The 14,369-nt window shown below is 41.8% G+C and overlaps 1 protein-coding gene across 1 annotated transcript in view; it reads right to left on the reverse strand.

Annotated features, from left to right (window-relative positions):
- Window positions 1–14,369, reverse strand: part of LOC122031369 (amino acid transporter AVT1A-like) — a 50,092-nt gene that overhangs the window by 14,438 nt on the left and 21,285 nt on the right. Inside the window, exons 5-11 of the mRNA XM_042590488.1 lie at window positions 1,875–2,155; window positions 1,459–1,673; window positions 1,303–1,326; window positions 1,017–1,197; window positions 722–941; window positions 490–625; window positions 155–401 (exon numbers count right to left, since the gene is read on the reverse strand). Coding sequence (XP_042446422.1) covers window positions 351–401; window positions 490–625; window positions 722–941; window positions 1,017–1,197; window positions 1,303–1,326; window positions 1,459–1,673; window positions 1,875–2,155 — 1,108 coding nt within the window. The 3' untranslated portion in view covers window positions 155–350. The remainder of the gene's footprint in view (window positions 1–154; window positions 402–489; window positions 626–721; window positions 942–1,016; window positions 1,198–1,302; window positions 1,327–1,458; window positions 1,674–1,874; window positions 2,156–14,369) is intronic.

Raw genomic sequence — 14,369 nt, forward strand, 5'->3', positions numbered from 1 at the left:
CGTAAAATGAAAGATTTGGAACTGAACTTCATTTTGTTACATGTAATATACATGGCCAACCTGGGTATGTAAAAGAATGGAACTGAACTTCATTATGTTACATGTAATATACACGAGTGTCATAATAAAATACCAGGATGTCTGAAGGACTTACCAAAAAATGGAAGAACAAAAGCTACCAGTACGGTAGATACAACAAGCCCTGTTCTTAACAACATGGAGCACCAAACTTTGTCAGAAGTTTCTTGGGGAAGCAACTCTTCCAGAGATCTGGCTACGGGATTTAGTAATAATGCATATCTGTTTCTAGCTAAAGATACAACAATGACTTTAAAGCAACAAGGTGCAATCTAAGTTATTAAAGAAATCCCAAAAGGATATTTGGTGAATGGATTGATCACCTAATGATAGGCAAATGATTTTAGTTAGTGAAATGGTAAGCGAGGAAAAATGGCAACAATGATTGAAAATTTAACATATTGCAATTACCGTTGTCCATAAAGCAACTGTTGAGGCAAATGAATCCTTTGGTAAGTTCAATGTTAATTGGGACAACGTAGCTTCACCGAACATGAGATATCCAATGGCGGCAAACGAGCCATTTATCAACGTGCACAAAATGAAACTGTTTTAAGTGGGTGGAGGAAAATATTTCAGAAAACAACACAAAGGATGTTTGTGAATAACTAAATGAAAAACATGCAATGCCATGTTTCTGTACCATATTAACAATGCTCTGCTGAATTTAGTTCGATCTGACATTGATTGGTAAATATTTGGAAACACTGAATGGCCGGAGTAACAAAAGCCATACACACCAATAGAAAATGGTAGGCCTCCCCATTTCACAGCTTTACCAGAATGATGGAATCCAATCCCATCGACAGAACCAATGAAGACCACAGAGAGAAAGATCACTATAGTGGAAATAACTCCACCAGCTGTAAGCACATTTCAAAAATCATGATGTATTCTTCAAGAAACATGTTCAGTGGCAAGATAAACAAAAGTCGAACCTGATAGATAAGAGATTATTCTAAGGTCTCGTAGCCAAACAGTTGGTAGAATAATTAGAGCAGTTAAAATCCCGAACAAATGGATAGAATCTACATGCAGCCCAGCCCAATCCAAAGAAGCCCCAGGAAAGATCTTAGTAAGGTTATCACCTTCTAAAATAATAAATTCAACACAATATGACTGTATCATGGGAAAAATGTGAATTTTTAGAAAAACCATACAACTATGCATCTAACAAAAGAAGAATCTTATTCCTCCAGCAAATAACATGTGAGCCATACTTACATATAGTTCCGCATACAAGACAACCTGCATCATCAATATAGCAGGATTAGGTAATTATGAATTTATTTGAGTAATAATTAAGCTACAATATTCCTCCACTTTCTTTATTCACCCTTATTTTATCTCAGTCAATAAGCCCGAATGCTAAAAACTCACAGATACAAATAAGCGTCCAAATCTTCCAAATGCAGCTTCACCAATATCAGGGTAGCTAAAAATGTCTTCTTTGCTCTCAAAGCAAAACTTCATAAGAATGCCAGTGTAGTAACAAACTACAGCAAAACAAAGTAACATTACCAAACTAGCCCATCCTCCCTCTTTCACAGTAAATGGAGTAGAAAGAAGGCCAACCCCAGCTAATACATTAATTCCTGAGGAAAATCAAAGAAACAAGAAATTTTCAGTATGGCTAATATAACAGCATAGAGTCCAAACATGCCTTATGCAAACTATTAAAAATTTAAACAAATAATTGCATCAGGTCTACAAAGAATCTAATAAGAGATTATATAGATGAAGACAAAGATCAGATAAAAGTTGACGAGTTCGATTGTTAAGGAAGGTGAGTTTACCATTAAAGACTGTTTGAGTTACACTACATCCATGATGAATGTATACTTCACCAGAATACTCAACCAGGAAGGAGGCTGACTTATTCGATACCAAACCAAGAGATTTCCTTACGCTTTTATTGGATTCTAGCTTCTCACATATACTACTGGGAAGAAGAAGTGATCTCAAATCAGATTCTTGCCCAAATTGACTGAGCAAGCTAGAGTATTTAATACTAGGCATAGGCCCAAGATTTCCGAATGCTGGTGATGCAGAAATCGTGTATGTATCAATACTTTCCCTGCCAGAAATAGAAAAAAGTTTCAACCATAAGGATTAAAAGCATATTTAATAATACAATATTTCTGATTAGAATATTTCAAAAGCATGAATGCTAGGAATACAGTTCTAGTATGAAACATAGCCATATGCGATGTATTAAATTACACTCCTCGAGCCAATGGCTTCTCCCAAAGATATTTTAGGTGGTGATGACAGAGATATCCTTCGATCCCATATAAAAAGAAGCAATTGTTTAAGAACAAATCATTTTGGTTCTGCAATTCAGTTTCTCAGTACTTTAACTTTGTTTGAACCAATGTTTCAAATCTTTAGCTGAACCAGTTTCGGTCCCCAGTCAGCTCGAGAGATGTGCACCTATGTTGAGTGTTAGTACCAAAGATGTGTCGAACACCAAAAGATGAGACAGGGGAAAGAGAGGAAGAGAAGTGGGCACTACAAGGAAAGCATCAGAATGCCAAGGAGAATTAAGAATTAGTAGGTCAAACTTCAAAGGAAGCTCAAGTAGTCAAGCGCATCTTGCGTCAACCACGGAGAAGAAAATGGAACCATCACTACCTTGAGTTTGCTAATGTCAAATAGAAGGAAGCCTCAAGAGAATGTAGCATCACTAGCAAAAACATCATACAAAGCTTTCGAACCTCACAGAGCTCTCACGTCAACCTTGCTGTCTTGGAATCTCGAGCTTAACTTTCGGACCTTGTAAAGCCCTCATGACAACCTCGTAAATTAAAAGAGATGTAAACCTGGGTCGCTCCATCCAGTCCTCACGAAAGGCATCAAAGGTTTCAGTTAATCAGTATCGATACTCATGGAAGATTCTGTGCTTGTCTGCTTGCCTATTGGAAATTTGGAGCTTCTTATGTGTTAGTTGGCGAACCAAATGAAAAACTTCGTCCATGTCGACCAACATGAAACGAGACTTTAAACCATGGTCTAGCTTACCATGTAACAAGAGATGGATAATAGCCAAAAATCCACATTTTGGTAGTACTCATATTATATGTCAAAATAATAGCAACAAAATATCAACGTATGGGATATTGATATTTTCTGGAGAAGCTAAACAAACCTAAGCATGTCAAAGCTCTGCGCACCTTTACTGTTAGAAGCACAGTCAGCTTATTATATATAGTATTCTTCTGGTACTTAGCATAGAAATATATGAGCATACAAGTTATTTAAATAAGCTTGCAAACCAGATAATTAAAATAAATAAATAAATCACCATTTGCTTGGGTTGTGTTATAGTAATTAAAAACTCATTTGAATAAAAAATTCATAGCAATAAATTAAAGTCTTACATTAAATGGGAGAAAAGATTATCATAGTACTATTCCATCTAAAGCTTTGGTCCCCAACCAAAACAATATTGTTTTGTCATCAAGTTGTGTTCACGCGCAACGAAGTGCGGCGAGAGATTTTACTCCATTGCTGCATTTCTTTATTTAATTCTGAAAATAAGACTATTGATGCTATTTGAAATTAGGAAAGATGGTACTCTAGGTAAGTGACTTTACTGTTGATCATGAGAAGACTTTGAGCTAGCAATAAGGGCGCTGGGCAATCCTGTGTGTCAAAAAAGAAAGTAGAGGAAAGAAAACGTCAACAACCAAGCTAGGGAAGGATCTCGACGCAAGCACTCCGACGTTCAAATTAGTCAAGTGGTCGAGAGGAAATGTGATGCAATGAACAGTACTAATGAACAGTGGGCTCTAAGTGCGTAATGTTGTATAGCATACCTACACCTTTAGAAGGAGACCCCTGATGTAGTGTCAATTTTCCTTGTGCACAAATATCGATGCATTTTCAAAAAAGGACCAACCTTTCCGGCATTCTGATACCTTTCTATAAGTAGACTCACTATCTCTATGATTTGTAGAGTAGAAGCTTCCCTCATGAAGACTGTGCAAGGAATATTCCTCTGTTTCTCTAACAAAGGAATACTATTACACAAAACACCAAAAGAGAATATTATGCCGTTGAGTTGATGCACCTTTAATATGCTTTGCTAGCAGGCCGATCGAGTCCCCTTATAGCCCGATCAGATCTCATTTTTAGATGTGGTAGGGTCGGATTAAGGAATGATATCACTCTCAAGGACACGACCTCCACTCGACCAAAGAATCCGGTCGGGTTGCATGTCTAACATCTTCGACCAGACCGTAAGTCCGATCAGCTGGGCCACTCAGTAGAGACATGTGACCGCATTAACTCCGAGTGACTAAGAGGACTCAACTTTGGGTGGCACTAATATAGCTCAAGGTTTCATTGATCTTGAGGGGCTCAGGATCCGATCGAACCAGCGGTCCGATCAGCTAGGCCACTCGGCTGAGACATGTGACCGTGTTGACCCCGAATGTTGACCCCTCCTTGACTTTGACCGCCACATCAATTGGCTTTCTTGACTCTAATCCCGACTTTGGGGCCCCCACATTATTCGTTATACCACAAGTCTTCCTTTCAAATCTAGTCGAAGGAGGTTGCAAGTCCGACTGACTAGACGCTTATGTTTCTCGTTATCCGATTGGACGCTCAGTCCTTGTTCCGCCGTTTGGCTCGAGCTGACGTCACACTGGCACCTTGAAGACAAGGTACGTCACTCACCATTAATGTTTAGTATAATGAACACGCCTTTTTATCATAAGCATGCTTACCGCCTCTCATCCCTAATAAATATGGTCGGTATCTTTCCGCCACGTGGCGCACGCCTGTGAAAAGAATATCTGGAATGACAAGCTACTATTGAGATTTGATGTGACTGCTAACAGTTCAAATTCAACAGTCCCGATTAATTTTCTCTCCTTCACTCGGTTGATCGAATGGCAGAAAGAGGCCACCACTAGAGTTTTTAAGGTTTACAACACTCGATGCAACTCTTATCATTTTCACATTCTCCTCTTCGTCTTCTTCCTCACCTTCCTTCTCTATTACCGACAACTGTTCAAGTTCCATCTCTCTATCGTAAGTTTATTTTCCTCCCTTTCTCTGTTCACTTTTCCTCTTCCTCATGGTTGTTGTTCCTACTACCGCGGTCGACGATCTCTGGTACACTTCTACCACCTCTGACTTCAGCTGTGGGAAAGTGGACTAGATGCATCTTACTTACCATCTCCCCCGCAATCATCACATCATCATTCCAACTGGCCACAATCGTCCCAACCTCCCCCCTGCTGGCTACTTGACTTTCATCAAGGATCAATTTCTGGTCGGTCTTTGTTTCCCCTTACATCCCTTCCTTACTAAAATTTGTAACTACTTTTATATTCTACTCCAGCAGTTAGCCCCAAATTCCATTAGGTTACTAGTGGAGTCATCATCCTATTCCGTTTGTATCGAGTCCCCCTACACCCCTAAGTCTTCCATTATTTCTATTATCCGAAGAAATCCGAGCTGAGTGTTTTTATCTTCTAAGCCCGAGTGGGTTCCGTTTTCTTTGATAAGATATCCTCTTCCAACAAAGGTTGGAAGTCATATTACTTTTATATCTGACCAGTCCCTTCCCGACTGGTTGGCAAATGGAATTACCCCCTCCCGAGCTAGGTGCATTCAGCTAAGAGCCCGTCTACCTCATTGTCTCCAGTTAGCTGTCTAGTCTGAAGTTCAACATTCACAAGCTGATTGTGGAGGGTTATGTATATTTTTGGGTTTAGCCCCATCCGAGTATGACTGTCTGACAGTTTCAGTAAGAAATTCAACCTCCCTTTACTATTATATTTGACTGATTTTTTTTCCCTGTTTTACAGCTAAAACAATGTGGAAAGCTTGCATGGGGGATTCCACCAAGTTAGAGGACGAGGAGATGGATGCGCGGGTGAGGTTGAGTTGGAAAGTCATAGGCTTGCGCCGATCGACTCGGCCAAGGAGCCGCCCGAAGAGGGGCTTGTACCGATTGACTCAATAGGAGGCAATCGACGAAGAGGGTGCCAGCCAAGTGGTGGGGAGCGATGCAGCCGCAAACACTGAGGAAATATCGCCCCCACCACCGACCTTCTCTACTACCCATGGAGGTTCCCTCCGAGACCACCACCTCTAGGGAACCTCTGATTTAACACACAAGAGGCGTTGATCAACTACACCCACACACCAAATTTCCTCCAAACCATAGGCCCGCGTCCACCATCCAAGCAGGGAGAGAGCTCTTCCTCCATTCTTTCGACACTCAGAGCCAACCCCCTAACTCCTATGTCGCTCGAGCGGACACCATCAATCTCTGCCCTGCCGATCAGAGTGATTGTTGCGCAGTCTGTCTATTTTTTGCCGCCCCCTCCGACCGGACCATCGCAACCCTGCTCCTAAATATACTCCGCTCCCAAATCAAAGTCTAAGTCTAAGTCTAGCTCACAACAGCCTAGTGGACAACATAAACCCAAGAAGGTTAGCGCCACACTCAGGCTACCTTCACACGAGTGGCTTTACACCAACCCCACCGAGTCACTCTCCCCAGCACCTAATAAAAATATAAGGCTCGCTGGCTCAGACTTAGGCAGAGTCTCGGCCATGCATGGCCGAGTACTCCCAAGAGGAGCTGTTCGATCGTTTTTCACAAGATGTCATAAGGGTAAACTTTTTCCGCTGATACATATTTATTTATTTTGAACGGACATGTACTTAGACGACCAATAAATGTTCCAGCTAGGCGATGTGAAACTATGATAAACATGCATATCAAATGAGGAAGAGGAAGACCAAAAAAGACTTGGTTAGCAACAATAAAACAAGATAAAATTTATTTAAATATAGATGATGATATAATAGGAGATAGAGCTCAATGACGTAAAAGGATTCATGCAGCCGACCTCACCTAGTGGGAAAAGGCGTGATTGTTGTTGTTGTTGTTGTACATATTTATTTCTTTGTTGCGTGTTACACTAATCATTGATTACATCATCAGTTCTAGGTGTCTGGCTTGTCACTTTGCCAAAAGATGGCGAAGATAAATCACCACTACCAGTCTCTGCAGGGCTCGACAGGAGGAGCAGAAACCTCTCAAATCTTTGCCAAGAGCCACCAAGTTGTAGAGTCTCGGGTACGCATGGCTGAGTACTCCCAAGAGGAGTTGTTCGACCGTTTTTCACAAGATGTCATAAGGGTAAACATTTTCCGTTGATACATATTTATTTCTTTGTTGCGTGTTACACTAATCATTGATTGCTTCATCAGTTCTAGGTGTCTGCCTTGTCACTTTGCCAAAAGATGGCGAAGATAAGTCACCACTACCAGTCTCTGCAGGGCTCGGCAGGAGGAGCAGAAACCTCTTAAATCTCTGCCGAGAGCCACCAAGTTGAAATGGCTTAATTGAAAAGCAAACTTGAGAGCCAATCTAAGCTGCTGCTAAGAGCCGAGCGGACTCTTACTGTAGAAAAAGATAAAGGACACGACCAGGCGGTCCAAATCAAGAGGCTCTAGGGGCAACTCTAAATTTCCAAGTCCCGCCTCCAATCGGAGAACACTCGGAAACTCCGAGCCATATCCAACCTGGACCTGAAAAACACCAAAGGCTGAGCCCTCGCCAAGAAGCTAGAAGAAACAGACGTAGGTGCAGTTTTGTACTAACGGTCTAACTCAGATTTTGATAAATGACAAGTAAGTTAAGTTAGGTTTTGTTGTGATCTAACCACTTGATTAATTGTGTAGGAAATTCAGCTAGGTCAACGGGCCGACCGGATATCTGGTACGAAATCCAGATAGGTCGATGGGCTAATCGGGTATCTGGTAAGAAATTTAGCTAGGTCAACGGACCAACCGGATAGTTGATGCGAAATCTAGATAGGTCGACAGGCTGACTAGATATTTGGCAAGAAGTCCAGCTAGGTCAATGGGCCGATCGGATAGCTTCCATGAAGTCTAGACAGGTCGATAAGTTGACTAGATGTCTGACAAGATGGTAAGTTAAGGTAAGTCATTGGAGGAAAGTGTCCAAGTGAGGATGCACCCTGATTGAAGGGACAGTAGGCGTTGGTCCAGTTTAGTCTATTTGGGATCTCTAAACTCAGACCTTGACTAGTTTCTGGTCCTGGGAGGACAGGAACTAATTACTACATTTGTTTCATTATTATTGTCATAATACTTGTTTTGCAGGGTATTTTGGACTAACATTGTTTTGCATGACAAAATTACCTTCGGATGAATAGTATCCGAAGGCGCCTTCAACAGAGATGGAGGGCGCCTTCGTACTGTTCATAGAAGGTGCTTTCCATGGCTATGGAAGGCGCCTTCCGCAGGATAAATTTTGGTCAAAGTCGTGGATAAGTGTCAAGCTGTTCAGGATCGAACTTGCCTCTTTAGAGATGCCTTCCATGCCTTTTATAAGGCTGTCTCGAGAAGGCATTGGAGCACAACACCTACACGAGCTACTACGCATCCGATTGAACTTCCGACTACTACAAGCTTCTGCTATGACTCTGTTGTGAAGCTGTTGCGCCCGACAATTGTACTGAGAACTTCTGATCGTAACCGGCAGTCCGACATCGACAGACAAGTGCCCCTACTTCTATTTCTAAAAATGTCGGTAACTTTTCATTTGTGTACTTGATTACTACAAAAGGACAAGTGCAGTGTGTTGCACTTGTTCTGACTTTCTTTGTACTCGATTTGTTCTTCCGGAGGTACCGGAAGAGGCCTTTAGTGGATTACCCGTCGATAGGTCCACGGGACCTGGGTTTTGGAATAAGAGTCGCCGAAGACTCCAAACCAAGTAAACCGCTCGTGTCTTCTGGTATGATTTTCATTTTTATTTTCCACTGCGTACTCTACTCTGTTTTTAAAATCGAATTTTTTTTTGAAAACCACGTGATTCACCCCCCCCCCCCCTTCTCTCACGTGCGATCGATCCAACAAGTAGTATCAGAGCAGGTTTTGCTATGATTTGGTGCAACTACCAATCAAGCTAGGGGAATCGTTTTCAGATTTCTTTGTTTTTCGCATTCCATTTGAATTGGTAAAACTTTATCTATTTAGATAATATTTTTTTTGTTCAGTTTTAATTTAAGATTGGTGAAATACCTCTCAAATTTTTCTATATTTAGTATATATATCAAACTCTGCTAATCCAAGACAAAGTCTTGGTACATTCTTTAGTTTTTTCTTTTCAACACTCAAATAACACAATTTGAAGGGTACAACACCGTACGCCCCCACTCTTCGACGGAGATGACTTCCCATACTGAGTGACGCGGATGAAAGTCTACCTTAAAACTGACTACGACCAATGGTTCAGCATCACCAGAGACTACAAGGCTCCTGTCGACAACGTCAAAATTCTAATGGACCTGGAACATTGGAATCCAAAAAATGAAGAAAAAGGCTCAGATCGACTTCAAGGCTCTCAACACACTCCAGTGTGGGCTAATGAAGGAAGAACTAAACTGCGTCAGTCCACACGAAAATATGAAAGAGTTGTGGGATAAACTCATCGAATTGCATGAGGAAACTAACGATGCTAAGGTAACAAAAAGGGATCTTTATTTAAATAAACTATTTTACATAAAAATGCAGGAATGAGAATTTGCAAGTCAACTTCATGCAAGAATAAAGGACATTCTCAATGGACTTCACACCATCGACCACCAGATGGAAAACCGCGACCTTATAAGGTATGCCCTAAACGCATTTCCCCGAAATGCATTGTGGGCATCCATTGTAGATGCCTACAAAATTTTGAAGAACCTATCTAAATTAAAATTAGATGAATTATTTTGTGAACTTGAACTCCATGAACATACTAACTTAAAGCAGGTCGAGAAAGGTGTTGCTCTTTTTGAAGGTTCCTCAAAAGAAAAATTTAGAACCAAACCTGAACCTGAGAGGATGAAGAATACTTGGTGAATTTGGTAAGAAAGATGTTCACCAAGAGAAAGAAGAATTTCAGGAAAAAGAACCTGTAGAAGATTAACTTCACCTCCAACTCTAACAATAAGAATGTGACCTTTTTTGGATATAACAAGAAAGAGCATTACAAGAACGAGTGCCTAAAGGTGAAAGACGACAAATCCAAAACAACCAGAAAGAAAGCACTCAAGGCAACTTGGGACGAGTCGTCCGGAGATAAATCAGACGACGGAGAACCAAAGCACAACAACTACCTTGTACTAATGGCTTACGAATCAGAATCGGAGAGCGAATCGGAAGAAGGGTCCGAACCTGAATTGAGCCACGAGTCCGCACTCGTTTCCGAAGGTTCCGATGAGGTATACTTTACTTTAAACAAAAGATTCTTTAAAATTATTGCATGTTTAAATACAAAGTTAACTAAATATGAAAAACAAAAATGAAATGCTCCAAGGTAAATCAACACCTCAAGGAACAGATTAAAAGTACAAATCCAAATCAAGCTGTAAAACTTGAGGAGGAAAACACAATATTAAAGAATGAAATTAACAAACTCAAAGGATTGTTAGAAACTTTTACCACTAGATCTAAGAACTTGGATTTAATTCTTAAAACCCAAAATGTTGTATACAATAAATTTGGACTTGGATATAAGTCCAGCTAAACAAATAAAATATTTATATCACTCATAAGTCAAAATAAAAATCAAACTAAAGCTTGAGTTCTAAAAGTGTAGTGTGTTACACTTGTTCTGACTTTCTTTGTACTCAATTTTCTCTTCTGGAGGTACCGGAAGAGGCCTTTAGTGGATTACCCGTCGATAGGTCCGCGGGACCTAGGTCTTGGAGTAGGAGTTATCGAAGGCTCCGAACCAAGTAAACCTTTTGTGTCTTCTAGTGTGTTTTTCATTTTAATTTTTCGTTGTGTACTCTACTCTATTTTTAAAATCGAAAAGAAAAAATTTGAAAACCACGTGATTCATCCCCCTCTCACGTGCGATCGATCCAACAATGGAGACCACTCTTACTGTCGAGCTAGTCAGCAAAATAGCCAAACTGACAATTAAGGAACTTCAGCTTGAAGAGAAGCAACAAGCCTTTGATTCCAAGGACGTCGAGCTGGAGGCCTCCAAGGCCGAGTTAGCAAACTACAAAGCGGGAGAGCTCGATCAGCTTAAAGCTTTCTGAGTGGACTATTTGTGCTCTCAGGACTTCAACATGATGCTCGTCCATCGAACCTCTACAATGTTCAGCTATGTTGCAAAAGGAGTCATAAAGCAACTTAGGGAAGCAAGCCATCCTGTAGATATCCCTAAAAATTTTATTCAACCCCAGGAAATTTTAGAGGACATTCTAGAGGGTGCTTTCCCAGACTATGCTTAATGTGTTTAAACGAAATTTTTCAGTTGGAGCTACATCCTCTTGGTCCTATAAGACACTAAAAGACTTGTTCTATTTTGATGTATATATTTTTCCACCGCTCCGTTGCACTTGAAGTTTTTTCCTTAGCATTGTGTCATGTCTTTTTTCCTTGGCGTGGTATCAATTTATTTGGTTGAATTTGTGTAACTAGTACTTGAACCGTGGCCCACTCACATAAGTAACCCTTTAACCATTTGAAAAACTTTGAATGCACGGTAAGAAAGTTTAGGGCCTGGGGAAACTCGTTTATAACTCGGCGCTAAAGCTCGATAGTCTGGAATTGAACCTCCGATCGGACAATCCGAGGGCAAGGGGAAACCCACTTATACCTCGGCGCTAAGACTCGAGAGTTTGGGATAAACCTTCGATCGGACGATAGGAGGGTACAAGGAATCCTGCTTATAACTCAACACCCTGGCCCGAGAGTATGGAATTTAAGCTTCGCTCAGAGGGTCAAAGGGCACAAGAAAACCTGCTTATAACTTAGCGCTAAGGCTCGAGAGTCTAAGATGAACCTTCGATCGGAAGATCGAAGGGCATGGGAAAATCTGCTTATAACTTGGCACCCTAACCCGAGAGTTTGGGAAGAACCTTCGATCGAACGATCGGAGGAAATGAGAAAACCCGCTTATAACTCAGCACTAAGGCTCAAGAGTCTGGAATGAACCTCCAATCGAACGATCAGAGGGTACGGGGAAATCTACTTATAATTTCGCACCCTAGCTCGAGAGTCTAGGACGAACCTCCGATCGGACGATCGAAGGGCATGGGGAAACTTGCTTATAACTTGGATCTAAGACTCGAGAGTCTGGGATGAACTTCCGATTGAACGATTAGAGGGCATGGGGAACCCACTTATAACTCAACACCCTGGCTCGAGAGTCTGGAATGAACCTCTGATTCAATGATGGAAGGGCACGGGGAAACCCGCTTATAACTCAGCACCCTGGTCCGAGAGTATGGAATTTAACCTTAACCCAGAGGGTCAAAGGGCACGGGGAAACTTGCTTATAACTTAGCGCTTAGGCTCGAGATTTTGGGATGAACCTCCGATAAGAAGATCGGAGTGCACGGGAAAATCCGCTTATAACTCAGCACCCTGGCCCGAGAGTCTAGAACAAACCTCCGATCGGACGATCAGAGGGCATGAGGAAACCCACTTATAACTCAGCGCTAAGGCTCGAGAGTTTGAGATGAACCTCTAATCAAACGATTGGAGGGCACAGGGAAACCCGCTTATAACTCGGTGCTAAGGCTCGAGAGTTTGGGATGAACCTCTGATTAGACGATCGGAGGGCATAAAAACCCGCTTATAACTCGGTACCCTGACCCGAGAGTCTAGAATGAACCTCCGATCAGATGATCGGAGAGCACGAGGAAACCAGTTATAACATGGCACCCTAGCCCGATAGTTTGGAATTTAACATTTTCCCTAGAGGGTCGAAGGGCACAAGAAAACTCACTTATAACTCGACGCTAAGGCTCAAGAGTCTAGGATGAACCTCCGATTGAATGATCGGATGATCAGAGTGTACAGGGAACTCCACTTATAACATGACCCCCTGGCTCGAGAGTTTGGAAGGAACCTCCGATCGAACTATCGAAGAGCACGGGGAAACCTGCTTATAATTTGACACCTTGGCTCGAAAGTCTAGAATTTAACCTTCGTCCAGAGGATCGAAGGGTACGGGGAAACCCACTTATAACTCAATGTTAAAGCTCAAGAGTCTGGGATGAACCTCCGATCAAAAGATCGGAGGGCACGAAAAAATCCGTTTATAACTCGACACCCTAGCCAAAGAGTCTGGGACGAACCTCCGATCGGGCGATCAAAGGGCACGGAGAAACCCTCTTATAACTCGACACTAAGGCAAGAGAGTCTAGGATGAACCTCCGATCGGAAGATTTGAGGGCACAGAGAAACCTGCTTATAACTTGGCACCCTAGCCCGAGAGTTTGGAAATTAACCTTCGCCCAAAAGTCGAAGGGCACAAGAAAACCTGCTTATACCTCAGTTGTAAGGCTCGAGAGTCTCAGATGAATCTCTAATCAGATGATTAGAGGGCCCGAGAAAAATCGCTTATAACTCAGCACCCTGGCTCGAGAGTCTGGGATGAACCTTCGATCGAACGATCGGAGGGCACGGGGATATCCGTTTATAACTTGACACCCTAGCCCAAGAGTCTAGAATTCATATTACATAAACCGCATGTGCCTACATTTTCATTGAGCAGGCATAATCAACCACGTATATACATGCCTTATAAGCATATTTAGGTATGATAAGGTTGAAGATGATTTGCACTCCATGGACAATCTAAATTCCTTCCCTCAGCGTCCTAGAGATAGTAAGAACCCAATGCGAGATTCTGCACCATCTTATATGGTCTACCTCATTGCGGCTCTAATTTGCTAACTTCCTTGACCGGCTTGATCCGCTTCCAAACTAAATTGCCTACTTGAAAAAATCTTGGGATAATTCTTCGATTGTAGTTTTCCTTAATTCTTTGACGATAGGCTACTAGCCGAGCAGCTCCTTTGTCTCTGGTTTCATCAACCAAAATCTTGCTCCATAAGGCATTGACCAACATTATCTTTGTTATATAGCTTTCTCCGATCGGACTCCCATCCTACTTCAACAGGGACAACTATTTCTCCGCCATAAACCTGATGGAAAGACGTTATACCTGTGCTTTCTTGAGGAGTGGTTTGGTAAGCCCATAACACACTCGGTAGTTCGTCCACCTAACTCCCTCTAACATGATTCAACTTGGTTTTAAGGCCTCTGATGATTTCTCTGTTAGTGACTTTCGCCTAACCATTGCTTTAAGGATACGCCACGGAAGTAAAAGTATGTGAGATGCCATAACTTGAGCACCATTCATGGATTTTTCGTCCAAGACAAGCTTGTAGGGGATCCCGAACTGGCATACAACGTTTTGCCACATAAACTTGATGATCATC

The sequence above is a fragment of the Zingiber officinale genome, chromosome 11A (genome assembly GCF_018446385.1).
Source record: "Zingiber officinale cultivar Zhangliang chromosome 11A, Zo_v1.1, whole genome shotgun sequence".
Classification (NCBI taxonomy): domain Eukaryota; kingdom Viridiplantae; phylum Streptophyta; class Magnoliopsida; order Zingiberales; family Zingiberaceae; genus Zingiber; species Zingiber officinale.